This window comes from Daphnia magna, linkage group LG5 (genome assembly GCF_020631705.1).
Source record: "Daphnia magna isolate NIES linkage group LG5, ASM2063170v1.1, whole genome shotgun sequence".
Taxonomy (NCBI): domain Eukaryota; kingdom Metazoa; phylum Arthropoda; class Branchiopoda; order Diplostraca; family Daphniidae; genus Daphnia; species Daphnia magna.
Genome location: NC_059186.1, coordinates 9,484,651 through 9,512,157, shown reverse-complemented (window position 1 = coordinate 9,512,157; position 27,507 = coordinate 9,484,651). Strand labels below are relative to the sequence as shown.

The window sequence follows — 27,507 nt, the reverse complement described above, 5'->3', positions numbered from 1 at the left end:
TTGAACTCTAATTTCTTGAAAAAAGAACTTCCCTGTGTCAGGTGATTAATAAAAAAAGTCAACAAGAAAGGGAAAACTAATTATCATACTTTAGGACTTGGCAAATGAAAGTCAACAATATGAGATGATAAATTGACCTTCGTTGGGATAAGGGGCTTGTTGACTGATCGACACGCATTTGAGCTCATCATCACCGTAACTTCATTCGAACAAAAAAGTGGGGAGTGAGAATCATAAAAAACAAAACAAAAAAACTAACAAATAAAGAGAAAGCGGCGCAATATAGCGACGCTCTGGTTCAACATTGGAGAGGGGCAGGTAGGAACGATGGCCGCCCTCGCTGCCCCATCCAGCAGGTAAGAGTCTGATGGGGTTGCGCGGCAGGTCGAGAACGTCCAAGCCCATCCGCAAGAGAGCTACGCAGCCACGAGGCTCTAACCATCGGTGCTCTCGCTTCAGATTATAGAGGACACAGTCGAAAATAATCTCAATCCGAGTTTAGCTCTTCTTCTCTCTCGATCTCTTTTCCTCTCCTCATCCAGTTTCGATTAGGTGTTTGTTTGTTTTCTCCGATGCGGATCCTACCATCTGCAATTTTTGACTGGAAACTAATTTAACTGTCAAATGCAGTCAGGTTAAAACAGAGTAGCAAATAGCAAAACTTGTGCGTGAATAAAATACAGTGTGTCTACTATTACTTTTCTCTTACTACCAAACAAGAACAAAAACAAAAAACAAAAACAAAAGAGCTTTCCTTTATTTAATCCGGCCGGAAGAGGATGCGTTTGCCTAGAGACTCCGTTGGCGTCCCAATAGCAGCAGATACATCTCTACGTTCGTCCTCATCTTTGATCTCGTCGTCCTTGTCCTCTTGCAAACTGTTAGGCAACAAAGAAAACGTCCAGCCTCCGGAAGGCAACGGAAGTGGTGGTGGTGAATCTTCCACAGCAGCCAATCTGCTTTGGCTTTTAGATTTCCGGTTGGACAATCTTTTGCCCAATGATGGAAACACTGCCGACAAGATGGCTCACGTCCAAGGTATTATTCCATTCCGTTGATTTATGATCCAACAAAAGCGCATCCAAGCTTTATCCAATCGTAGCCTACTGTAGTGATATAATTATAATTTACAGCAAATGTAATTCATTAAAAAAGCCTCTGGTTTACTAGACTAAAGTGTGGGCCAAACGGAAATCGTTTTCTAATCAATTTTCATTTGGATGAACTAGTGAATAAAGATACAGGAGATTCAGCGTCGGCAAACAGCGGCGGTAGCGGAGGATCGGCCGGAAGAAGCGGTTCCAGCACTTCCCCACCAGCCGTTAAACCTCCCTACACCTACACCGAGTTGATTGAACAGGCTCTCAGCGAAAAAGGGCCTCTCACAGTAGCAGAAATCTACCGATGGATCTCGTAAGTTTTCATTCTCTCTTCTCGAGTTTTAACAGAGGAAACAATTGAGACGTCGGATAATCGAGTTAACTATAAGAACTCAGCATTTTTCCATCGCGCCAATTGCATTCACGGAATAGCAGTTTTCTGCCTTGACTGGTGGTTAGCTACAACATTTCGAGGAATGGCGAATTGCGTGAGTGATACGTTGCAATACAACAATAGCGTTCCGACATCGGTCTTCTTTCATACATGTCGTGCCAACAAGAAAAGTTGATTAAAAGAATCGAATATCGTGATATCTATCCAATGGCAGCAGAGTGACCAAAAACCGAACTGAAACGAAATTGTTTTCGCTGATTCGATCTTGGCAAGACAGACGATAATAGAGCGAAATCTACTTTTTTTCTGACTGTAATATTTTTGTCGAACGATACGTGTATAATGTAGCCTAACTGCATTATCATATACAGGCAATGTTGGATGATATACCATTCCTCCTCCTCCGTGCCAGTGTATAACGAGCGAATGACGTGTGAGACCTACTCTTTTTATTTATTTGATCTAAAAAAAAAAATAAAAATAAGAGAAAGGGGGGTCCGTTTTCTGGGTCTGGCCAGTTGTCTTTCAGGAAGTAGGCGTAACACGCCAGAATATCATCGGAAAAAGTAGCTTGTACACATATCATCACCGCTATATCATCGAAATCTACTGTACGATACGAGGGCAATTGCTATTGGCAATTGTTGTGTCGCCGATGACTACGTGTCTGTCTCGTCTAACGGGGAATCTACGGCGCAGGAGGTCGTGGTTCTTTTTCCTCGACAATGTTCGAGCTCTGTTTCATTATCGCTATACAATATAGTGTAACTGGGCTAAAGAAAAAGACAACATTCTCGATCGATTTAGTGTGCTTACGTAGTTTGGCTTCTTGGCTGATTTCATTTTTTGTCTCTTTCCTTTGTCCATCCGAATGATCCATCATCTGTCTGCCATCCAACCAAAGACCGTATCTTTCATTCCGCTTGCCCTTTCTTTTTTTTTCCCCCCTTATGTTTATGTTTTTTGTTCATTTTTTTATTTTTATGGAACTTTGAATCTAGTACTCCCCTACTCCTCGCTAGCTAAAAAAGGGAGTCAAAGAAAAAGAACAGGACCATTTGAAATGAACAACAGCGGATGGCACTGTCTGGTACGGGCGACAGTCACACGACCAAACGTCGGCCTTCACCAGCACCAATGAAAGGGATGTGTTTTTTTTTTAAATGTCCACCAACGACAAAAGACGAAGTCTAGCAAATACTATTGTTATAACAGCAGCCCCCCCCCCCCAAAAAACAAAAAAAAAAAAATGGAAGGAAGGATGCTCTCAACCACCTCAATCCCTTCCCTCCTTTCTCCGGAACCTGGCACGGACCGAGACCGACCCACTAAAAGAAAAGTACAGGGCCGGCCCGCACACATACTATACAGAGCCACGCGTCTGTCGACGTTTTATGATCTTTTCGTGACGTGAATTCTAGCTTCACGTTTTTTTACTTACAGTCGACTTCCTCCCCCTTCTTTCCTACCCCACTGTAGTTTAGATTCACCACGCTATGTGTGTGTATGTTTGCATGGCGTGATTACGTTTCGTCTATAACGCGCGTTCCAGTTTTTTTTTTTTTTCCCTCCCGATGTGGAAAACCCTGGGCCGGGACTTGATGATGGCGATGGGTTCGCGCGTGCGACCTCCCGCTAGTTTCCCAGTGGGGGCGTCTCTACGTCAAATGATCGAGTACCGGTCATCATCGTCGTTGAAATAGAAGGTGTTAGGTGCATGCGACGACCCCGCCAAGCGCTTGGCCTGGCAGGTGAGCACGTCGTTGATTTTCCTTTTTTTTCTGGTGGGACGGTTGCTATGACGACACCAGTCAAAACATTGGAGCAAACAAAAGAAAGGCTAACATAAAGAAAGGATTTCAGATTTTTTTATTTTCTTTATAGGAGAATCACGTGACTCAATCACCTTATGACTTTCCTTTTCTTTGTCAAACAGAGAAAGATTCCCATATTTCAAAGCAAATGACGACCGTTGGAAGAACTCCGTCCGCCACAATTTATCTATCAGCCCACATTTCAGAAAGAGTGTTAAAGCACGGACGGGCACGGGTCATCTGTGGACGTTGGCGTTGCCTCCATCCGCCAGGACAATCGCGGCTAATCTCGCGGTAAATAAGAAAATCATATAATTATTAGATGATGTCTTGAATATTCGTAAACGAAAACGTGTTTTAATTTCATAGCAAAAAGCCAAAGAAAATAATGTCCAGCCGGAGGAAGTCCAGGATGAAGTGGCCAGAGCTTGTATGGAACTACTTCGCGCAGAGGGATCTCCACCTGTGCAATCGACAGAATACGAACCACAACAACAGGTAAACAATAAATCCATAAAGTTGAAACTTGGTCGTTAAACTTTTGAACTCTTTTAATGTGACAGGATGGACGCAACAGTCCGCTGACATTCGAAAGAGCTGCCGAGCTGATGCTCGCCGAGAGCGGCAACGGCAACTGTGAAGGTCGTGTTCACGTGGAATTTCTTGCACGACCTCTACAACTTTTAGCTCACATGGAAAATGGCTCTTGCTCTCCAGGTATCACTGCGTAATCCAAATTTTACACCAGCGAATAATTCAAACGATTTTTTTTGTGTGCAGAGTTTTTGAATCCCATTCCTCGTGACGAATTGATGGAAGAATCTGGATTATTCTCTATAGAAGATCCTTTCAATTCTGAAATGGAGGATCCCCATCAGAATAACCAGTGTCAAATTCAAGTGGTATGTTATAGATAATCGAACATTGAATTATGGGAATGAACGGAATTAATATGACTGATTTCAAGGTAACGGATGACATCCAGATGCAGACGGAAGAGGTTAATTTTGATGAATTTCCGCACGCGGTCAACGATGCTACCACGATGTTGTTTGGGGACGACTACCCCCTATCATATTCCTACGAGATTCTATAAACACTATATGACGAGCGCCCTAAATCGAGATATTAATGATGTTTCAATGTGCAATTTGGCAGGAGAAAGTCACCTGTTTTTTTGTTTGTTTGTTCTATTTCTAGTCAAACTTTCGTGGTGCTCCTACTTTTTCTAACATAGAACAGTAAAAGTCTCTTTGGTTTTTTATTTCTCCTTTTTCTTACTAGCTTGATCTTGTGTAAAAGTGAATTTGTCAATAAAAAAGAGAAAGCACGTTTGGGTCGTCTTCAGGGCTTCTTTTTTTTTTCAATATTTTTTGTAATGACTGAAATGGCATTTTATGAGTTAGGCTTGGTTATGAAGAAGATGCTCATTCAACGAGCGGGTTGTTCTGGGTTGCTGGCCCCTGACATCATAAAGACGAGGACTAGGGGCACGATGTACATCCACTGTAAAAGAAAGAAAATCACGTTAGATATGAGACACACATCGGGCAAAATGCCGTGTCCATTAACTCACATATTTTGCGATGAAAGAACGATTGTCCTTGGTTTCACCACGTTCTTTGGCAACTTTTTCCTGTTCAACTTTTTGAACGTACATGGCGACATCAGGTCTAAATCGCACAACTGTAGTAAAATCACGGCAATCTCAAATCAAAATAATTTGTGTTTACTTACACTGGGCCATGTTCCATGTATGAGATCAGAACTGTTGTATTAAAGTTGGGTTCAAATTCAGGTACAGTGCCTGTACACTGCTGACTATGAGGGGTTGCCACAGAAACTCCATAAATATTTCCTAACAAATCCACATGAATTGTAATAATGTCTGCTAGTTGAGACTCATAAAGTAGACACTAATGGAAAAAGAAATCTTCATTAGATGTTGAAAAGATCTAAGATCTAGTTTGGAAATCTTACAGCTTTTGTGGAAGTGAGAAATGTCCTTTCAATCCCATTATATTTCACAAAGGCTTCCAGGTGGTAAAATTCATTTGCTTCTCCTGCTTCCTATTTTTGTTTAAATGTTTTTGATAAGGAGAATTTTTGAATACAACTTTTTACCTTACCTTATAATCTTTCCAATCATAGGATGAATCTTGTTGGATATTGACAGAGCCTGACTTAAGGCTTCTTACATTAATTTGCCCCCTTGTCTCAAATGGTTGTGAACCAAGCGAATGAGAAAGTTGGATAACTGAGGATGCATCAGATTCGAGCTCACCCTATTACAATTTATGAACAATTTTAACGTGCTTGGCTTTATTGCTGATTGATCAGACGAGCTGTAACGGCTAGCCGGCCAAATGCCTACTCATTTTTTATGATTAACCTGTACAGCTGCAAGTTTGAAGACACAGCCTAGTGAACTTACCTAACCTGAAGAAAGAGATCTAACAATATTTGTGTCAGCAATAAATATTACCTTTGATGCTATTGATAATAAACAAACTACAATAAACTGCAGGACTGGTTGAAGAGCCATTTTGACAGAAGAAGTTGCCGTTTAGTCGCACCTTTAATTTTGTTAATAAGGCCTATTCCCCGTAACTAGTGCCCTCTGGCAGAGTAATAGAATACTGGTGTAGCCACGCTTATGGCGGGCCCTCCCATTGCCTTTTTGGCCTGAAAGTCTTTCTGTCCCTGGTGTTATGATATGTCATTATGTAATTGTTATTTCGACCGCTAGAATGCGCGGGCATGCACTCAGCGCCGAAATTATTCCCATTAAGCCACGCCCCCCATTGTATCCCAATAAATAGCGCCCTCACTCATTTTTGGCGGCAGTTGCTGTTAGAGAACCGTTCGGGCTAGAGCTACGGTCTAGGAGATCTTGTTTGTAGACTCAAGTGTAGAGTTGCAATACAAATTCGTTACTTTAGAACAGTTTTGTTTAGTGCTTCTTAACACTGGGACAGTCGCTAGTCAATAACTAGCGAACAAGAGTCATTGTCAATAAGCGGCGTTCAGAAGATCTATGCTCACCATTAAAACTCGTTTTATAAATTTGCAGTTAAACGTACTGTCTTAATTTTCTAGCTGGTGAAAAGCATAAAACTTAACAATAAAGTAATATATGTTATATATTATGATAATATATAACATATATTACTTTTTATATTATACTTTTCATATATTACGGTTTTTAAAGTAATATATGTTATATATTATGATAATATATAACATATATTACTTTATATGTTATAAATGTTTTTTCCAGTGTTCTGCCGAATCAGGAAAAAATTTATTTGAATATGAATACGAATAAAATGAAAATTGAATCGAATAAAGAATAAGAATAAAGAATAGAAATAAAAAATGAAGAATAAAGAATAAAGAATAAAAATAAAATTCGTATTTCGAATAAATTTTCGAATAAATTTTCGAATAAAATAAATTCTAATGATTTTATTAATTTAAGGATGATGTTTCGATTTTTGAATCATAAAATTAAAAACAATTAATAGTAAATAATTAAGCAAGTGATTTCTTTATTTTGGTGACACAGCCAGTCCAATCAAATCAAACAAAAAATACTTCAAAATCAACGGAATACGTTTCTGAACAGCTCACACCTGTCTTACACTCACTTACACTTTCTTGGCCAAGGGAGGGTTTTCCAGATGCAGCTTCTGGGTACGGCTCACGTTGGCAGATGGTGAGCATTTCTGGTTGTCGACAGCCGAGTCAATCTTACGACAAATGTTTCCGGGTTTTTCAGGAGCAGCAGAAAAGCTGGGGACCGGTAATTAGGAAGCAGATTTGCGTTCGCCGAAAGAATCAACCCGCGCTCGGGTGGTTGTCGTAAATATTCTCATTCGTTGAAAGAGTGGTGTAGTTTACTCGAGGTGGTAACCATTTGTCTATCCTTCTTCGCCAAATCTCATTCTTTTTCCTATAATTCTCTTTGTTCCTTTCTTGTTTTCGGAAGAAACCATGATTTGATTTTTCTCTCAAAGTTCCTACGGTACTTTTAGCAGTATACGAGTCACCATCCATAAACTGGGTATTCAAACTACATTAACTGCAATTTTGAAAACCTTCGTCTGGTATGGTCGTTTCTTTGCCTCTTGGTGCAGAATGCAGAAAGTAGATGGGATGCATCTAATACAATACTTTGCAGCCTTGTACTATTTCATCTCGTCACTTGCATGCACTTGCTTCTTCCTAAAGACAAGGGGTCCATTAATACGTCTGACTCAGATAGTATTTTGTGCAACCTAAGAGAAGGTTTGGAGCAATTTTATAGGATTAACTAATCCTCCTTCTTTCTTAGACTTAAGAAGTGCATTGTATACACGCGTTACATTCTTTTTGGAATCATCATCTCTAATTAAATCCAATAGATTGATCCACGAAATCAAGTAAGATTTCCATTCTTTGAAAATGTTGAAATAATTACCATGACAGATATCATTTCTGGCCTTTAAAGATGTCAATAGGGTTTTGGAATCGTTTCTGGGAAACCCTCCCTTGGCCAAGAAATTTACGTCATTTTTTTGTGAATATATGATTTTCTTCATATTTTCAAAAAAATCAAATGGGTTCGATGGAAACTGCCGAGGCTTTGTATTTAAAATATTTCCTTATAGACGGTGCCATGGTCTTTAAAAGGCAAATATAAAAAATCTCACTGAGGCTAAAGATGTTCCCTTCGTGGTAAATGTGTAGGGGAAACTGTATTGTTCTTGCACTTAAAGCTTCGTAGTATTCTTGCCTTTGTAAGCGATTTTACACCGCCCGTATGTCATTTGCGGCTTTAGTGTCATCCATAGCCTCGTAAACCTCGGCCCAACAGCTGGTAACGTTTTCCCATTCTTGAAAAATAATTGGTAGGCTCAAATGGCACACTTCATTGCAGCCATTAATGGCCCTGTACAGTTTCTTGAAAGAAATTCTTTTCAAAAACTTTGTATCATTTCTCTTTTTGGAAATTAACTCGTAGATGAATTCCGAAACATCACTGTTCCTGTTCCAAGACGGGATTCGTAGATCCTGGGTTCATCAACCTTAGAGCTCACCCCACAAACAGTTACAAAAACACTTAAATCCACGGATTCCTCGATACTAGTAGAATTTAGTAAGACAAAAAAACATGCCAAACGAGAGACAGATACATCTGGATTTTGAACAAAGTTTCTGAGTTATAAAAATCAAACAGGGGTTAATCCAATTAAGAAATATGCTAGCAGGATATATACGATCAATAAAACAAAACCCACATATTGAGTACTGTCATTCCATTCCTCAACATCACTACTGATCTCCCCCGAATAAAATACCTAAGGGATCAGCACGAGCTTCTTCGTCATCTTCATCAGGTACATTTCTGTGATCACCAGGGGCAAGGATATTAAGTGGGATAAGTCCATTCACAACTGCCACGACACGCTCAATCACAACTGCATCAGCTCTCGCCCTCCCAAATATAGGTGTTACTAGCCCCAACTCTTGAACATTTTGGAATCCTTCCCACCTATCATGTGTTGGGCTAAACTCAGGAAATACAGGCAACATTTTGATTCGAACCATCCCCGCTATTTCTGCTCTTGTGTACACTTGCGATATCAGATTCCCAACCAGGTGATTTACTGATCCTAGTCTTTCGATAATCAATTGGCTTCTAGTTGGAGGAAACATATCCCAATCTGCCGGGTAGGTATTTAGTTCTCTAACTAAATTGACCCGACGTGCTAATTCTTCCCCCAATGGCTGACTAATAGGGATATATTTGAATACAGAGAGATATCTGTAACCTGGCATCCCTAGAGCCAACCTATTCTTTATCTTTTCGGGAAAAGAATTGAAGTTGAATACCTTCATCCAAGCCATGTCCAACTTTGAGAGCGTGAAGCTTGCGACAGCAGCTGCAACTGCCGCTGGAGATACATTCATGCCTAATATGTTATGCATGAATGCCGGGATATCTGATCCAATAGCAGTTCCATCTGCGGAAGGGTAGTGACCCCTCAACAAAGTGAATGCAATCGTCCAGATGAGATTCCTCTTCCCAGTCAAAACATTCCCTGCCATATCATTTTCTGTCAACAGCCCCGCATTGCAGCCGGCGACAGGGCCTTCCAACCTAACCCCGTCTGGTTGACCTGCCATGACATATAGCATGGCATCCAATATTTTGGTTCCAGATCTAACTAGACCTAATACCGTTTCATCGATCAACCCTTCGTTGTTACGGTAAATGATCAAATCTGATCTTTCCAACCCCACTCCACCCAATCCAGGAATGACACTCTCGCCGATCAATCCTCCCAAGACCTCATAATCCAACGGCAATACATTGTCATTCAATCCCCCCAGCAACGCTCCAATATCGGCCATCATAAACGTGGTTAATCACTCTAAGAGAGCTTTCTTTGAGATTCAGATAAATTAGCTACGTGTGTGACTTTGCACCAAACACACATTTTTTAGCGTTCAGAACTAAACGAGCGTTACCAAGGGCGGACAGCACATTATTTAGTCTGCTTTGGTGTTCCTCAAACGTCGACCCGAACACTAGGATATCATCCATATAACACAAACACTCGGTCCATTTTAACCCTTGCAACACTCGATCCATAAGGCGCTGGAAGCTAGGAGGGGACCCGCAAAGTCCGAATGGCAGACGTAAGAATTCATATAGCCCTTCTGGAGTAACGAAGGCGGTTTTCACACGATGCTCTTCGGCCACCTCCATCTGCCAAAATCCGCTCTCGAGATCTATACTGCTGAAGTATTTTGCGCCACTCAGATGTCCTAAAACATCTTCGATTCGGGGTAGGGGGTACGTTCAGGTCACGTTCAGTAACAGCGTTTAGCCGCCTGTAGTCTATACAGAACCGCATTTCACCATTTTTTTTCTTGACGAGCACGACGGGGGAACTCCACGAGCTATTCGATGGTTGGATGATTCGGTCAGAGAGCATTCGTGCTCGTGAGAAGCTGTTCGTGAGAACAAAGTATAAGCAAATGGCTAATAGAACCGCTTTGCTTTCGTCCTTCGATGATAAATCCGAATTAAATTTGGAATGGTTTGTCAAACCAATTGGGCCATTTGAGAATAAATTTGAATCATTCCATAGTAAAGTTGTTGGTGTTTCTGAATTCAAATAAGAAAATGGAATTTTCTTATTATTTTTAAGACTTTCTAAGGCAAAACTTACGTTCGGTTCATTCTTGACAGGCTTTGAAATTTCTTTTGATGATTTTTCACTTTTCTTGTCTTTGTTTTCTGGTTCGGTTTCTTTTAAAACATTTAGTGTTGGATCATCGCGAAATAAAGCACTGCTTGGCATTTGCTTTTGACAAGTTTTTTCCTCCGAGGTGGGAATTTCTTGTTTTGGTATTTCGAAATCTACGATTTTCTTCGTGGCCAGACAAGATGGGCCTTTAAAGATAACTCCATTTATTTCCTCGGTAGAATTGGCCTGGTTATTTATTCTTTGATTTTGCTTGTGACGATTTTCTTTATCTGGAATAGGGATTTGGGACTTGGGTTATCCGAAATCTACATTTTTCTTCGTTGCCGGACAAGATGCGTCTTTTAACATTACTCCATCTATTTCCTCAATAGAAGTTGTCTTGGTAGTTTTTATGTTATCTTCGTTATGCTGGCGATCTTGAATCTCTTCGTCAAATGGATCAAGCAAAGGAAGAGGGGTTAAAATAACCTTTTCCTCGCTATTGATATCCAATACATTAAGAAACCTACACCGTCCCAAGACAATGAACTGGTACTACCAGATGTATTAGATGAGAATAAAGTGTTATTAATTGTACGTTGTCGCACCGAAGAGGATGATTGGATTGGAAAAAGTATCCTAGTAGGTCGAATTTGTCGAACATGCCTCTCAGAAACAATGAGGGTGTCAATTACTTCCTGCATTTCTGCAGCTGCAGTTCTTGCACTAATAATGTCCATTAAACTTACCCATGACTGTAGGTACGTTTTCCATTGATAAAAAAACTTCAAAAAATTGTCCGTGGCACTTATGATTCCTACCTTCCATCGCAACCCTAAGCAGCTCCTTATCAGCTCTCTTAGACGCGCCTTTTGCGAGATAATTCGAATCAATTCTTTGTTCTTCTATAGTGTACTTCAAGTTTATATAGACATCAAAGTCCGTTGATGTTGATTGCCCTTTTTTCCGTGTCATAAATTTGCGCAGAGACGGTCCAACATGTCTAGCGAGACAACTGTAGAGAATTAAGCTTAGTCCGAAAGCGGAATTTTCATCGTAAGTGCCAATAATACGGAAAAGGGCTTTTCCTCGATAGCATGCTTGTACTGAGCTCTCATGAGGCGACCGTAAACAGTCTGCACGTTATTGGCCATTTAAAGATTCGTTCAATCTTTATGTCGGAGACTGCCGACTCAGAAATCTAAGTGTATATTTGTATATTTAATTTTTTATCTTTTCTAGGCCTAACACCGGAGTGTCAGCGTTTTTCTGTTTGTATTTCTAGGCCTAGCACCGAAGTGCCAGCGTATATCTGTTTGTTTATTGGCCAGCCTGTCACCTTATCGGGTGACAGTATCAAGAAGAGTTTTGCCGTAGAGTACGGAAAAGGAATGCGGTTATTGCCGCGACACAAGCAACAAATAACTGAAAGATGAAGAGAAGTAGAGAATATTTAATAATTTTACTAATTGAATCTTGATTGCAGGAACGACGGCGTTGACAGCGTGGAACACGGCGTAGGTGGATCCAGGAGAGCAGCAACAGCAACAATGGTGGAACTCCAACAGCAATCCGCCGGAACGAGAAACAAGGCAATGGCGGGACCACGCAGCGACAGCCGGAACAAGTGCAAACAAAACAACAACGGAAAAAGACAATCAAAGCAACTATACCAATAAGTAGACGAAGCCAGGAGATCGGTGGAAAAATAGTGTGATTATTATCTTCATCACCGACGCTCCGGCAAAGATTCGTCCAAGCTGATAAACTGCGGGATCAATTATGCTTCACGGCTTCTAGATTAAGATGGCAGATTTCGTTTCTTGCAGTAATTGATTTGCTGATTAAATGGCTGGAGATGGGAAAGTAAAGAAAATTTCTATCGATGTTGTTATAGTACCATATGGTTTGGATCATGTCCGTGAAGTCGTAGTTAGTCGCCGTACGTGAAATTAGCCGTCTTCTACACAAAAAGCTCTGAACTGCTGGCGTGACGTAATATATCAGACAAAAAAATAGTGCCTCAGCTATGTTGATGGTTTCTGACAAACTTAAGTTGGGTAAAACGAGCTGTGCGTTTACGTGTTGAGCTGTTGGTACATTTTTTAACTCTTGCTCTCTTGTTTGCGTTCTTATTCTCCTTGGTGTAGTATGAATCGGATTACTGCTTCTTCTGTTCACCATTTTTGAATCTCTTAGTAGAATTCGGGACGAGGCAAATGATAAATTTGTTCATTTTGATTTTTTTTTTCAGCTTTATGCAAAAGAGCGTTTATCTCGTTTAATGGCGACTGGGTTTTCGACATGAAATCTTTTCTCGTATCATTTTTTTTTTGCAAAAGTAACAAAGATTATTAAAGTTCCGCTTTATAGAAATGTTATTCAATAAAGTTCAAACAACTTTTCTGGAAAGTAAACAGGGGATACACCATTTTATGCCTTCTTAATAAGGCTTGACCCTTAATTACCTGGGACCCTACCGGTAGATACTAGCGCGTCACTAATGAATATTTTTTTCATACACTACCCACCAAAAGAATTGGATCACCCCCTTCAAATTTTGGTGTTTTAACCCGCGCGAGATAGGACTAACGGTGTCTCGCGCGGGAATTTTTTTCGTGGATTTATAATGCTCGAAAAATTATAGGGTTTTTTTCATTTGAAATTTCAATTAATGGACTTTATCTTTCTGATTTTTAATTTTTATTTTTTTCACGGGTTTTATTAGATAATTGACAGTTTTTAAATATTGGATCACCCCCAAACAGACCGCTTTGGCTGTCCCTACCCGCGGCATAGCCTAAGGACATGGGGGGGCATAGATGGGAGAAAATATTCGCTTTTTCTCCCTTCTTTCTTTCCGTACCTAGTGAGTGCTGCGGCTGGTGGCCAATTTTCAAAACGATTTCGTCCCCTTTCGCAATTTCTTCATAACTTTTACACTATTCATATGTTAAGCATGAACTGAATAGATCATCTGATAGAGCGCAGGATTGAAAATCCTAACGTCAAGCGTTCAAGCACCTTATTGGACGTGTTTTTGAGGAATTTAAATGTTTTGTCCAACTCATATTCTGCCTTTGAATAGTTTAAACTTGTGAAGAAATTGTGCAGAGTATGAGCTGGATATGCAAAACATTTTAACGGGGAAGGTAGTGATGTGACGTTAACTTTAACGGATAACGTGAAAATTACGTTAACGGACGTTTTTTGGGTCCGTTAATTTAACGCAATAACTTAACGTTTTGAAAATTAGTAGACGTTATTTTTGACGTTATTTCATTTTTTTAAGCTTAAAAATACAGTGTTGTCAAAAAAAATTTTTATTACTCTGCTTTAAAAAAGGCTGAGTTGTGTCATGTGTGTAGTCTGCTACAAATTAGAAAAACGTGGTTTTAAAAAAATTGATAGACGTACAAACAAGTAATTTTGTTCTCTTTTTTTGTAAGAAATGACTAAATGAGTGAAACAGAAATTTCAGAAGGCGAAGAAGGGCAATTTGTCCCAGTCGTTCCTGCGAGTTTGCATAAAAGAAGTCCTATTCACCACGATATTTTGCGTCCCTTGTTTTTTTAATAATTTATCATCATCTAATTATAATATTTGATTTTTTTTTGGATTCACCAAATTAAATTTGAAAATTAAATATTCTTAACTGAGAACTGCAATAAAACTGAAACGGCAAAAAGTGAAGCTCCGTTAACGTATTGGATAACGCTAACGTTTCGAAAATCCACTAACGTCACATCACTAGGGGAAGGTCTACCCTTCCCCGCAACTAGTGCCCTCTGGAGTTGAGGAGCAATAGACTTCTCCGATTTTTATTTAATGGCGGCAGTTCGGCTGCTACTGCTAGTGAAGTACAATACTGTCATTCAACGACAGAATTGGGAATTTTGTGACCAACAAGATAGTATGACTGGAACATTTAAGAATGTTATTTGTGCGCTTGGATTATTCTCATTATGCTTCTTGGGTATTCCTATTAGAGTAAAAGAGCCCGACTCAGTAGAACACGAATTTCTCCAGTTTATTCAGAAACACAACAAAAGCTATTCTAAAGATTCGGCGGAGTACGAGAAGCGTTTGTCGTATTTCAAGGTACTTCTATGGTTTCTTGTCAACTGCATAAGGTTCTTTATAAATGTGCAACTATTTTAAATAGGCGAGTCATAGTAGGGCCAAGCAATACAACATACTGCATAATCAGAGTAATGATCATGCAAGATTTGGCATTACAAAATATTCAGATCTTGAACCTGCAGAATTCCAAGAAATGTTACTTCGACATAAACTCAGCCCATTGTCATGTGTGTTAGGATCTAACCTCATTAATATTCGCAAGAACAGGAAAAAAAGAGAAATTCCAAATGAGCAAAAGTACCCCAAGCCACTTCCCAGTTATGTTGATTGGTATGGTAATATTTAATAATACAAATTTTAGTTGGAATATTTCTCTAATTTTTCAAACAAAATTCATATAACCCTTTGCATTCAGGAGAGAAAAGAATGTTGTGACATCTGTGAAAAATCAACATAGCTGTGGAGCTTGCTGGGCTTTTAGCACTGTTGAGACTATTGAAAGCATGCATGCAATTAAGAATGGAGAATTGAAGGACTTAAGCACACAGGAAGTAATGTCCCTGGATTGGTGTCACAATGAACATTGTTCTATGAAATATTCACCTTAAGGTTATTGACTGTGCCAGAAATGGAAATATGGGCTGTTTGGGAGGTGACACTTGTACTGCCTTAACCTGGATGGCAACATCCAATGTTTCGTTATTGGAAGAGAGCGAGTATCCGTTGACTTTGAAACAGCAACGTTGTAAAATTGATTTGCGGTATGAATTGTAGCTTCGTTAGTCAAAATCAGCTAATAGTTTGCATTGCGTGCTCATAGAGGTTCACCATCGGAAATCCAGCTGGAATATTTCAGCTGTTTCAAGTAACAGTTTTATTATCATCGTTTTGCTGTGCCATTCTAAATTTATTTGTTTCCATTCTTCTTCAGTTTGGTCGATAATGAAGATCAACTGAAAAGAATTCTTGCTTTTCATGGACCTGTTACAGCAGCGGTCGATGCGGTCACTTGGCAGGATTATTTGGGTGGAATTATCCAGTATCACTGTCGTGATCACACAAATCATGCAGTAACAAGCCATCAACATGTTTTAAGAAAGTGAAAACCATATATCTTTGTCGTGATTATAGGTCCAGATCGTAGGCTATGATGCAAGAGGTTCTATTCCATTCTACATCGTAAGAAACTCTTGGGGAGTTGATTTTGGCAATGAAGGTTATCTCCACATAGCCATAGGAAAGAACCTTTGCGGTAAGCTGAGTAACGAATTTTTCCTGCTTCCATTAACATATACATTTTCTCTCTTTCAGGGATCGCCCGTGAAGTATCCGCTCTCGACGTTGTTGCTTAAAAACTCCTTGAGTTAGAACAAAACTCGAAAGCTCATGTGGTATCTGGTATCGCCTATGAAATCTCATCCCATAATACTCTAGTCTCGAATAGATTAAAATGACCAATAACATTTCTTACTTCTAGTTGCGTTAAATCATCAGATATTCAACCGTATTTTTCTACTTGTATGCTTTTGTGTTATACAGTTGATTCCTTTCCAACAAAATTCTAATAAAACTCGTTTCGTGTTCCCTAAAATGGTATTCATGAAGTTCCGTTAGATGTCGTTGACATTTGTTCGATTTGAAACGTCCAAACATGGCGCGAGTCAACAACAACACAAACTTTTCCCCAATAAAACTAATGCAGTTTCGTGAATATAGTATTTCGACACAGAACTCAAAGCACTTTAACTGGAAAATCCTGAGGTCGTTTCTCACTTGTAAAGAAGGTTAGTTCTATTTTGGTAGTAACTAGAAAATCGCTTCACACATGTTCCATCGTGTTTTTAGGCTTTGCTTTGAAAGAAATTAAAACTTTCCAAGGTGCAAAAAGCTGTTGCAGGATTATTTATAGCGATGGTTACCTTATAATAAAGGAAGTTTCAACGTCAAATAGTGAGTAGACTACTGCTCAACTAGTTCATCTGTTTAATGTGTTTATATCCACTAATATTGAATTTCAGCACTCAAAGTTTATAATTTAAATGGGCACAATAAAACACCATTCTTGAAGTCCACAATCTGTGATGGTGAGGAGTGGAAAGATCGTAGTTTTGGAATTGCTCCAATATTAAATTTGTCTAGCCAAATTACACAAAAACATGGTATAATAATAATGAAGTATTACAATTGCTAGTTTGTGCAATAGAATTTTGGTTCTGTTGTTGCAGGTTTTAAAACTGGATTGTACTATATCACAGCTACAAAATTGCATGTGTTAAATTTCTATAATGGAACTGTTGATGCAGTGACTCTCCCTGTGAATTACAGATTTTCTGGAATTGCAATTGATGAAGAAACACACACACTAGCAGTGTCTTCAGTAAAAAATCTAAAGGGAAACCTGTTAATGGTATTTGCCCTCTATGAATATTATCCTTGTGTAGCCTTTCAACAACTTCTACAGGTATTACATATTTTTATTTAAGCTTATTGTAAAAACTTGCACTCTAAATACTACTTGAGAATAAAATACTAAAAATAGATCCAAAAATCAACCTTTGGATTATCACTAACTGGAGCTGAAGTTAACCAGGGTCTGCTTTTGACCTTACACCAATCCAATAAAGTCAAAGTCTACAGCCTTGCTACTGTTTGTCAACAACAAGTAAAAATGAAATTTCTGTCAGTAATCATACTTTCTGTGGATTATATGTCTGCGTATCCGTAGGGCAGCTCACCTCCTCCGGTACTTTTTGAAATAGATACCATCAATCACGTTATGTTAATTGGAACCGCTCCGTATCATTTAATAAAAGCCACGCACGTGAATTCGTTTTTCGTGAGTATCATCCCTTTTTTAAGCGTCTTAAGGATGTAATGCACTGGAAACCACGTAACCCCTTTATGAATACTTAGATCCAAAATCTAGAAGACGGAAGATCACTGGGCACTGTTGAAGCGAAACCAGATTCCTTTGATCCTTACCTGGGCTTTCATCCTGATGGGTCGCCTCGCTTGATTTTCACCGATAACGGAACTTTACGGTACCGTATCACAACGAATCAAGAATGAAACCGCTTTCTAAAAATGCATATTTCCAGATTGTTTGACATAGTAACCAAAGACGGAGTGCCAACTTTGGTTCCCGGCCATCTTCATAGTCGTCCTGCCTGTTCTGAAGCAAATGCTTCAGGCGAACGGCCAAAAACAACAACTACAAGAAGTGGTCGCACGATAAGAAAGCCGACAAATTCTTCATCCTATTCTCAAAAAAACGACGAGGGTAATGCGCGTCATTTAGCTTCCAATTATGAAAAGAAAAATGTAAAAAATTCACCTGTCCTTTGTAGAGGAAACGGTCCAGATAGTATGGGACTATGAGGATGATCTCAATCTTTTGGCTATTCTTTATGCTTTCCAAGTAAATGAACGCAATGCATACTTCAAGTTAACCCTCGATCTCGTGGACTCGCTAAGTGGAAAAAGGCTAAGACGTATAGAACTGGACCAGAAGATTCGAACCTCACCCTACGATACCCTGGAGCTATTCCTGCGATTAGATGCCGACCAATGCCTCATTTCAATCTCACGTAGCAGTCGAACGTCCATTCTTGTGTTCCGATTCATCTCTACAAGCAAGTGATTCCTCCACAACAATTGTAATTTACCATCTGTACTCCTTTGTATTGAAACAAGTGATGATGAAGAATGTTCATAAATGAAAAACGGACATGGTGTATATACAGGTACAAATGTTAAAACTTACAGAACTGAAAATAATCGAACTTATAGCGCCTGGATTTTGCGGAACACCTTCATAAACTCTATCTGGGCAGCATTTATTTCATCGTAATCTGGATCAGCATCCTCAGCACTGATGTCATTCTCTTCCACAGTCAGGGTAGGAGTAGTTTGACTTCTGATACTGGCATGAACAGCCATGTGTTTGGCGCGCAGAGCAGCAACTTCTGGTGTCTCAGTCGGCGCAATGGGCAAGTCGTTGGACATAACTCGATACCCGTTAGAATCGGATACGTAGGCTACGTTTATTTCTTTGCCTTCCGGATTCACGTAGGCCCAGCTACCAACCTGATTTCCGAATGCATTCCGAACATTATATGCAGCCTGTCCTTCATAAGCATATCCGAAGACATTTTTCCCGTTTTCATTCCAAGAGTGATACTGTAACGAAAGAGGACCATAGAACTTGCTGCTGAAACAATCTTTGCCGTCGGGAGAGGCGCAGATAGCGGTGGGCACATCATCGACGTAACCGACTGGTCTTGCAGTAATCATTAACGTGCCGTGCGTGAGCAAGATACTGACAGCAATCTAAAGGGAATCGGTAATAGAGAAAGTTTTTTGGGGTTTATTTATTTTATTTATTTTATTTTATTTTATTTTATTTTATTTTATTTTATTTTGTGTTAAAAAATTGCAATTGAATAACTTACGGTGGAGTACATCGTGGACAACGGGAAAAAAACTGTTGTTGATAAAAGTCGAGGAAATCACTGACTGATGGCTTTTCTTACGTCGCTTTAGGTTTTATAGGTCCAGAAACATCGTAGCTGTAAGGTATTCTGTTTTGTGACAGGAAAAGTTGTTTTAAGTGTAGATATGTTTGTAATGCTACAATTGTCCCGATTACTTAGGGCTTCCGGCTCATCGAAAGGGGGGAAATCTCACCTTACCATCAGTCAATTACCTCCTAAGGCCTCAATATTCGTTTGATTGAAATAAGGTATGTGGTCAGGTTGCATTACGTAGTTTTCTCCCCATACAAAACCTATTTTGAAATTGCTTGCGAAATTCCTCGGCATATTCTAGAGCTCATGTTTACTTTATGTAAAGGAAGAATGCTTCTTAAATCAAGAAAGAAATTTGAAGGAACGAAGAACTTCCGGTATTATACTTCACAAAGAGAATCATACACGATTTACGTGCATATTTAAACATTTCGTGAAGTGAAAAAACGCTAAATGTTGGAAATTGTGGTCAACTTTCTTGCTAAGAACATTTTTTCGGAGTTGCTACACAGATTTGCTGACAGTTATCAATCAAATTGGACATCGTTCTACCTTTTTTGAAAATAAAGGTGGCGAAACTCTGGAGAGTTGAACAAACTGCAGCAAAGACCTTTTCAACTGGAATATGCATAGCTTTCACACCATTACACGCGGAATCTACGTTAAAACCACAAAAAGGCGTTTCCCCATTACGGCATTCAATTTGATAATTACGAATGTCGGTCTGAAAATAGTCTAGACAATACCTAAACTGCCTAAAACAAAACATGCGGAATTCGTTGGTCACAAAATTAAGTTACCTCACTTTCTGGCTACATAACGACTTGCGAAATCGAAAGTACCGTTAGTAAAAGCGACAAGGAAAGAAATAAACAGTACCCAAATAATTTAATAAATCAAGAAACAAATTTCAACAATTTACCCCACCACAGAAAGAACAATCATTCAACTGACTGCAAAAACAATTAAAAATAAAATTTCTTGATATTAGAAGACAAAGCAACAGCAACAGTCTTTAGTACGTTGACTTCCACAAGTTCAAGTTAAGGCGTGGAATATCTTTTCCATAACATGGCACCCATGGATTCCTATTCAAATTCAACGTCAAGTCAACAAATGAAATTGAATTCCGTAAAAAAAAAGGAATACTATACATTGGAGATGGAGTCCAGAAGACATTGGGAGTTATCCAGTCTACAGTGTCAGAAGTCTCACACAGCACCCTAGCCAAGCTCATGGATCGTATAGAATCCAATTGAGCTTCATTTGAATCAGATTGTTTAATTATTGATGCAAGTATTAACATTTCACTTATTAAACCTGGAGTGAAAGAATGAGACTGCCCTCCGTGCTCGTAGAAGAAGCGATCGCCATCCTTCAAACGGGCAAACTGATCCGCCATGATGCAAGAAGTCACTGGCCCAACAATTCCACCTTTGATGGCCCATTCTCCGAGTACTCCGATAAACAGGTCCACGTCGTCCACGCTTTTATACAGGTACTTAATCTTCTCTACTATCTGTTCATTAGACAAAATTAATCATCCACAACCATAAAAATCCAGCTAAAATTTAAAAAAACGTACCGCAGGACGCATGATGGGCAAGAGGTCGTCGAAAGTGGCAGCGCGTTTACTTCCGCAAGCTTCTAGGTAGAAGTTGTAACCAGGTATTCCGTGATCACGACCACGCCATAGGTTTGCAGCGATTAGATCCAAGCCCCAACTCTGGTAAGGTGACTTGAACAAATAGTTATGCACCTGAAATTTGAAGGAAATATGCATGAGCTTTCAGTTAGCAACCAAAGGAATTGTAGACTAGTTACAGCATCCACGACGTTTTCGTCAAAGTTCTGTGCCGTTCCAGTGATGGAGTGCCGAATGAGAGCATTGAAGACGATTGGATCGAAAAGTACTTTAGGATTATTGTACCAATCTTTCAAGTACAATTCACCACCATAATTGGCATAAGTATCATCTAACCACAGCCTGTAGAAACAGAGCAAATAGTTAACTTCGGACATTACCATAACCACGTTTCTCTTATTGTAGGTACTCGTTATAGTTGCGAATAAGCGAATGTCCGTAACGGAATGCAGCAGTTGCAAACTCGTTTGTGACTTGGGCCTTCACAGCCGGATCGTAAGTATACGTGTAACCAGTGGTCAAAGGTAGAAGACCATATTCTCCCATTAAATTAGGTCCTGTATAAAAGAAATTTTTTTTAATTTAGACGAATCGATCCACTGCAGTATTTTAGTACGAACCCAACACGGAAGGAAGATATTCGTTGTATGTAATGTGTTGTACCAATGCCGTGATGATTTTCTTGGTCTCCTGGTAAAGTCGCTCATCGTCCCACGAAGGATTGATCAAAGACAACTGATTAGCATATTTGTTGTGTAGACGAACCCAGACGATGTGTAGGACAGTAAGGCCAGTGTATTGGTTCACCCGTTGATCGCCTGGTGGTTATTTTGAAAGGATGAATCAGAATAGAAAACCAAACTGATTGAAGAAATACCTCCGACAAAGCATTCGCCTCCGTATTCGTCCGTAATGCAATCCTTTCGGTTGGGATCAACTGGTAAAATTACGTAATCTCCACCAATGATTGTAACACGCATCCGACCGCCTGCATATTCCCGAAGAGATCGTGCAACTTTTTCTGTCGAGCCGTAAATGACCGAAGCATCAAGATAGGCTGTATTTTGATTGAGCTGAATGGGTAATGTCAAGTTAGAAGCTATCGTCTATCGGTATAAAAAAAATAGACCCACCTGGTCGGCGTAACCAAATTTGCAGTCTTCTCTAGGAGCAATGACAGAACGAACGAAATCATGGCAAGTGACACCGAATTGCCCATAAAATTCGTTGTCGTGAGCGACGTCAATTGGAAAGCAAAGGGGATGGGTCCTTTCCGGTGACAAATACTTTCCGTCACCCGTGCAACACTGAATCGCAGAATTATTCACTTTGGATGGAACACAGGTTAGTCAGTTTTCTCTTAAATTGAGACAACAAGGGTGTAATTGAAAAAAACTTACATGTACGGAAAGTTGGGACGTGAGTGACGTCATGTGCAATCATTTGACCCCAGTGCATCACAGTGATGGTCAATTGATTGTCGGGGTAATCGATATCTTGAACAATTCGACTGACGGAATCGACTGTCGGAAGTCCTGGCCATCCACGCGGTGCCCAAATACCTATTCAAACCGAGACTGAGTTAATCACTTTGTCGTGAGCAAAACGTGGGGTAAGAATACATACCATCAGCGTACTGAGGAGGTAAGATACGTTCTAAAGGTGAATTAGATCTACCCCAATTTGGATAATCAATGTTGTTGCACGAAGCATCGTAAGTTCTAGATAGAAATTAATTAAAAAGCTGTCATCTTGTAATGTTAAAATTCAATTTACCTGTACAGAGCAGAAGCATTGCACTTGGGCTGTTCACGACAAATGGACGAAAGAGCTGTCTCTCTGACGCACAAGTGCTGCAACGCGAATCCGGCGTATTCAGGCTCGAGTTTCAGTCTATGGATTCAAAAATTTTAACAAGACACTACATTTAGAAGAAATCTCTTTTAACTTACAGGTTAGCTAATTTTCTTGATGCTTCTACTGATTGAAGACCCTTCCATCCTTGTTGTTGACCGATGAGAGAAGCATAAGTAGTAGCACTGTAGCTGTAGGCCGCAGAATTTTGCCAGGGAGCAAGCATATTGCTCCAAGCATGCCATTCAAAAGCACTAATTTCTTCCACGTGTTTACGAGCTACCGTAACAGCACGAGTCATCTCTTCTTTGGTTATATCTCTCGGCATAGCTGTTAGCTTACTCGACTCCGGAAAACGGGCTACGGAAGCTATTCGGAAAATAGAATAAATCAAGACTCTTGTTAAATCGTAGCACTAGTGATTTACCTGTTGTTTTGTAGACGTCTGGACAACAGGCTCCAAAACTTCCATCTGCTGCCGTACACCACCATGGATTGTAGAGCAGTTCGATGAACCACGGTGAACAGCGAATAGCAGGTTTGCATTGAAACAAAGCTGGTTTATTAGGACCGGCTGAGGGACACCAAGGTTCTCCTCCGGGTGTGCGATACAAGCTATCGTAGGTATCAATTAATAATGGCAACCCAACTCGTTAAAGACAAAATTTAACTTACTTGAATGGATAACTGAAGACGTAAGAAAGATCTGGTCGATTTGACACTCCAACTAATGGCGCTGAATAAGCATGGTTTTGGTGGTATTGGTACTGGCAAGTTACCACTGGTATAAGAACAAGGCATAAAAGCAACCACCTGAAAGTGTATGGTAATCTAATTCTTTTTGAAATAAAACACATTTATTAGATATTTCGATTTTTAATGACTTTAATTTTTCTTTAGTACTTAGCTGAAGGATGCATGGTGTAGCAGCGAAGCCTCCTGCTAGACAACTAATCGTAATTGACTACAATGGATTTGATTACGCTTTCGGCAAGTAGCCTGAGGTGTTCGTGTTACATCAGCGCCCTTTTTTTTTAACCCTTACCCTACCGTATTTTTCTTTGTCTAATATGGTGACGATTGCATACCCGTTTACACGGTGGATTCAGGGGCTCAGTTGTATCAATTTGTTCACACTCTTTTCTTTCGCAAGTGAAATCAGAGGGGTGGTAAGATCATTTCGTGGTAAGGTATAAATAAGAAGCTACCGACAGGTTTTCGAAGTCGTCAGTTGATGTCCAACTGTAATCAGCTACACAAGTATCTCAAAGGTAATTCCTTTTGTGGCATTTGTAATCTTTACTGTCTCTAACCTATTTAGTTAGATAGAACTATAAGTAAATTTAAATTCGAAATGTAGGGTTTAGTTCAAATATTAATTCAAGTGTCTTTGTTTGTTTTCAACGTTAGGATGTATTGGAAAGAAAAATTTTGCCTCCCTCTTGGGTGTGTATTGTGGTTCTGTTGTGCGGTTACCAGCATCATTGTTCCAGCGCAATCTCCTCAGCCGATACATTCGGGACGTCCAACTCCCATGTCACGGCAATGTCCGCCTTTGGTCAATTTTCCAACTCAATGTCGTATAATGGCTCAATGTTCCGTCTGGTGGGCTGAACTTGTTAAATCGCCACAGTCCGTTTGCACGAATCAGGTCGAATCTCCCCTTTGGAGAGCTTGCTGCCCAGCTATTGTTGGTGGAAGGAGTAAGTATTTAATTATTGTAACGTGTTCTTCCTGTCAATAGTGAACTTATATTGCCCGTTGGTGGCTCTAAATTTTAGACAGAATTGGTGTCATGTCTGAGCAATCTTTGGATTCTGAAATTCTGACCGTCTCGAGCCCTGAACTTGCTCGCATAAGTAAGTTTGGTCAGTCGGAGGTTGGGCGGGTAGCAGGTATTGAGGCGCGGCTTTTGGAACACAAGGCATTCCTGATGCCAGGGTCGACTGCCTTTGCCTATTTCATTAACATGAAGCCCAGCGATGAAGCTGCTCCCCTCGGTGAACAAGGTCTGATGGTCACCAGATCCACTCAGAAGCTCAAAGAAGTGTACGTTTGGCTTTGAACGTCAGATTCCACTTGATCTAAACTTTTAATTTTATTTATTAAATTTCAGGATGAGATTGTCGAACGAAGCAGCTGGTATTGCAACTCAGACACTTTCTGTCAAGGACACTCCGTTGGCTGGCACGTGCATACCAGATCCCACCTGCCGTCCTTCCAAATATCGAACTATCGATGGCTCGTGCAATAACATGAAATCGCCATTGATGGGTCGCTCCAACACCCAGTTGGGTCGTTATCTTGCTCCTGACTACGACGATGGTAACGATGAGTTCATTGTAATTTTTAGTGATGGTTTGTGACATTTGTTTACTCAAATTCTAAGGGGTCTGGGAGTCGCGTGACAAAGGTATGCCAAATTCAAGGACGGTTCGCACAGTCTTGGCACCTGACCACGACCGCGTGCAGAGAGATGTGACATTGATGTTGATGCAGTTTGGACAGTTTATAGATCATGATATAACTCACGTTCCTGTTTTCCAATTGGGTAATGATTTAGTTTCAGGTTCATAAACGTTGCAGTTTTAAATGTCTGTTTTTACAGCTAATGGCAGTGGTATTTCGTGCTGCACTCCGGACAACAAACATCAATCGTGGGAGCTTCGTCACCCTCATTGCTTTACTTTAGATATTCTACCTGGTGATGCCTTTTATCGTCAGTTCCGTGTGGAGTGCATCAATTTTGTCCGTTCGATGGTTGCACCGCGATCTGATTGCACTTTCGGCTATGCAGAACAACTTAATCAGGTTTTTGCTTTATATTCGGTGGTCCATTGTTTCAATTTGCTTTAACGTTTCAATTGTTAGGTGACGCACTGGCACGATGCTTCAACCATTTACGGCTCGACTCAGTTTCAGTCAGATATTCTTCGAGAGCGGAAAGGTGGGCGCATGAAGACATTTTCGTACCAAAATCGGCAACTACTTCCACTTGACTGGAAGAACAACGATTGCATCGGATTTGAGAAAGGGCTCCGTTGCTTCCTCTCAGGTATGGTATTTATCAGACCTTGTGTTCACTAGTGGTGGTTGGAGGTCGATTTTTCTTGTAGGTGATTCACGTGTTAACCAACTGATTGGGTTGACTGTTATGCAAACCGTTTGGCATCGGGAGCACAATCGTGTGGCTGGTGAATTAGCTCGTGTCAATCCTCGGTGGGATGATGAGAGGCTCTTTCAAGAGGCCCGTCGCGTTGTTATTGCTGAGCTGCAACATATTACGTACAACGAGTACCTCCCTGTTCTGCTTGGTAGTATTCTTTCCTTTATTTCCTTCCGCGGTGGAATGCTTACATTGTTCATTCTGCAGGCCGCCCGGTTATGGAGGCTTACGGTTTGCTTCCGAGAACTTCTGGATTTTTCACCGGTTATAATGATACCGTCAACGGCAATGTCTTCAATGAATTTTCCACTGCAGCTTACCGCTACGGTCATTCTATGGTTAGCCATTGGTTCGAGTAAGTTGACTCTTATGGTCATGTCTCTTATTGTTTCGAGGGTATACTTTCAACATTCGCATTTTTTTTTAGGTTGGTCGATGATAATGGAGCTACGTACGACAGATTGCATGTGAAAGACTGGTTTAACAATCCTCATCCTCTCTTGAAAGCCGATGTTCTCGATGGCGTTATGCGTGGGTTGACCATCTCTAACCCGGAGGCTTCTGATGAACTCTTCGTTAGTGATGTGAGTTTAATCAATCATACTTTAGGCTACGAGACCGCGGTTGACGTTGCTCTTATTCTCGTTACAGCTCACAAACATGCTCTTCAAGACACCCGAGTCTAAACATGGTGGTGATCTAATTGCATTTAACATTTGGCGTGGGCGCGATCATGGACTTCCTGGCTACAATGCGTATCGGGGTTTGTTCGGTTTGAGAAAGGCCAAGACCTTTAGCGAGTTGAACGATCTTTTTACTCCGGAGGTGTGTACTGGTCAATACGGGAGAAACTTTTCGTATTTCAACTTGTAGTTTTTTTATCGATACAGACAATTGACAAGATGGCATCTCTCTATAAAAGCCCTGAAGAAATTGATCTCTATCTTGCGGGGATGTCTGAAAAAGTGGATTCATCCAGTGGGATTCTTGGGCATACTTTCTTGCATATGGTTGCTGATCAGTTTGCACGCCTCAAGGAGGCTGATCGATATTTTTATGAGACTGGTGATCAGAGCGGCTCTTTTACCATAGGTTTGCTTTCTGCTGTTTATTGCTGGAGCAGTGTTTTATACTTCTATTTCTAGATCAACTGAACGAAATCCGCAAGTCGTCCCTGGCCATGATTTTCTGTCTCAACTCGGACGGGATCAAGAATATTCAACCTCTCACGTTCCGACCACTTTCCGACATGTAAGTGGTTGTACTATTTGGGCATAGTCAAATTTTTAACCAATTTGTTTTAAAACAGTAACCCGCGTCTCCCTTGCTCAGCAATTCCAACGATCTCTTTCGCACCCTGGAGGGAACCTTAATTATTGAAAATTTGTTTTTGATTATATTATTCGTTACGTTTGTCTGCCAGAAATAGAGATATGAATGCTATAACTTAGTTTTTTCTGATCCTGTTAGGAGGTGGTGTATCACGGATTTTGTTGCATAAGAAATCTCATTACCATCTTTTGGAGTCTGTACGCAGTCTCACTTGGTACCTAGAGGGGTTTTGCATGCCGACGAGGTCCTAAGTCATCTACCAATCCTAAACAAACTATCCTAAGCACGAACCCTAACAAACTTTAGATCTCTTATGCAGCGGGCACGTGTCCGGCGACTTCCATCATGTAAT

At 40.2% G+C, this 27,507-nt stretch overlaps 7 protein-coding genes across 9 annotated transcripts; 4 read left to right on the top strand and 3 right to left on the bottom strand.

The window, feature by feature from the left end:
• Window positions 1–204: 204 nt before the first annotated feature.
• Window positions 205–4,642, top strand: LOC116924035 (forkhead box protein A1-A). The gene is made up of 7 exons (XM_032930599.2): window positions 205–1,038; window positions 1,230–1,413; window positions 3,431–3,602; window positions 3,678–3,806; window positions 3,872–4,025; window positions 4,089–4,210; window positions 4,276–4,642. The coding sequence occupies exons 1-7, from the start codon at window positions 780–782 to the stop codon at window positions 4,402–4,404; spliced, it is 1,149 nt and encodes a 382-aa protein (XP_032786490.1). The 5' UTR covers window positions 205–779; the 3' UTR covers window positions 4,405–4,642.
• On the bottom strand, window positions 4,557–5,951 carry LOC116924039 (ER membrane protein complex subunit 10). The gene is made up of 6 exons (XM_032930604.1): window positions 5,794–5,951; window positions 5,438–5,593; window positions 5,289–5,378; window positions 5,046–5,224; window positions 4,885–4,981; window positions 4,557–4,814 (listed from the first exon to the last, which is right to left on the bottom strand). Exons 1-6 carry the CDS (start codon window positions 5,851–5,853, stop codon window positions 4,740–4,742), a joined length of 657 nt encoding a protein of 218 aa, XP_032786495.1. The 5' UTR covers window positions 5,854–5,951; the 3' UTR covers window positions 4,557–4,739.
• An 8,357-nt stretch (window positions 5,952–14,308) lies between these two features.
• LOC116924036 (cathepsin O) lies at window positions 14,309–16,223 on the top strand. 2 transcript variants are annotated; one of them, XM_045173411.1, is made up of 9 exons: window positions 14,309–14,462; window positions 14,539–14,650; window positions 14,715–14,962; window positions 15,048–15,183; window positions 15,242–15,393; window positions 15,453–15,497; window positions 15,564–15,702; window positions 15,764–15,884; window positions 15,944–16,223. In XM_045173411.1, exons 3-9 carry the CDS (start codon window positions 14,826–14,828, stop codon window positions 15,982–15,984), a joined length of 771 nt encoding a protein of 256 aa, XP_045029346.1. In that variant the 5' UTR covers window positions 14,309–14,462; window positions 14,539–14,650; window positions 14,715–14,825; the 3' UTR covers window positions 15,985–16,223. The 2 variants fall into 2 exon arrangements, with proteins under 2 accessions (XP_045029346.1, XP_032786491.2); XM_032930600.2 differs by having other exon boundaries at window positions 14,368–14,650.
• Window positions 16,224–16,256: 33 nt separating this feature from the next.
• LOC116924034 lies at window positions 16,257–18,359 on the top strand. Its single transcript, XM_032930595.2, has 9 exons — window positions 16,257–16,416; window positions 16,478–16,582; window positions 16,651–16,791; window positions 16,858–17,093; window positions 17,172–17,294; window positions 17,358–17,468; window positions 17,546–17,673; window positions 17,731–17,912; window positions 17,980–18,359. Exons 1-9 carry the CDS (start codon window positions 16,284–16,286, stop codon window positions 18,270–18,272), a joined length of 1,452 nt encoding a protein of 483 aa, XP_032786486.2. The 5' UTR covers window positions 16,257–16,283; the 3' UTR covers window positions 18,273–18,359.
• Window positions 18,360–18,415: 56 nt separating this feature from the next.
• Window positions 18,416–19,888, bottom strand: LOC116924041. The gene is made up of 2 exons (XM_032930606.2): window positions 19,084–19,888; window positions 18,416–18,961 (listed from the first exon to the last, which is right to left on the bottom strand). Exons 1-2 carry the CDS (start codon window positions 19,093–19,095, stop codon window positions 18,416–18,418), a joined length of 558 nt encoding a protein of 185 aa, XP_032786497.2. The 5' UTR covers window positions 19,096–19,888.
• A 141-nt stretch (window positions 19,889–20,029) lies between these two features.
• On the bottom strand, window positions 20,030–23,720 carry LOC116924025 (chorion peroxidase). The gene is made up of 16 exons (XM_032930567.2): window positions 23,561–23,720; window positions 23,333–23,494; window positions 23,085–23,272; window positions 22,756–23,026; window positions 22,580–22,696; window positions 22,430–22,524; window positions 22,204–22,365; window positions 21,937–22,130; window positions 21,681–21,876; window positions 21,424–21,621; window positions 21,213–21,360; window positions 20,983–21,145; window positions 20,744–20,917; window positions 20,479–20,677; window positions 20,313–20,418; window positions 20,030–20,246 (listed from the first exon to the last, which is right to left on the bottom strand). The coding sequence occupies exons 1-16, from the start codon at window positions 23,575–23,577 to the stop codon at window positions 20,174–20,176; spliced, it is 2,463 nt and encodes an 820-aa protein (XP_032786458.2). The 5' UTR covers window positions 23,578–23,720; the 3' UTR covers window positions 20,030–20,173.
• A 59-nt stretch (window positions 23,721–23,779) lies between these two features.
• Window positions 23,780–27,266, top strand: LOC116924027 (peroxidase). Of its 2 annotated transcripts, XM_032930568.2 has the most exons (14): window positions 23,780–23,928; window positions 24,068–24,360; window positions 24,439–24,706; window positions 24,774–24,982; window positions 25,047–25,208; window positions 25,266–25,468; window positions 25,529–25,712; window positions 25,774–25,971; window positions 26,031–26,178; window positions 26,251–26,407; window positions 26,475–26,648; window positions 26,714–26,915; window positions 26,969–27,074; window positions 27,133–27,266. In XM_032930568.2, the coding sequence occupies exons 2-14, from the start codon at window positions 24,069–24,071 to the stop codon at window positions 27,194–27,196; spliced, it is 2,367 nt and encodes a 788-aa protein (XP_032786459.2). In that variant the 5' UTR covers window positions 23,780–23,928; window position 24,068; the 3' UTR covers window positions 27,197–27,266. The 2 variants fall into 2 exon arrangements, with proteins under 2 accessions (XP_032786459.2, XP_045029345.1); XM_045173410.1 differs by lacking the exon at window positions 27,133–27,266 and having other exon boundaries at window positions 26,969–27,078.
• The last annotated feature ends 241 nt before the right edge of the window (window positions 27,267–27,507 follow it).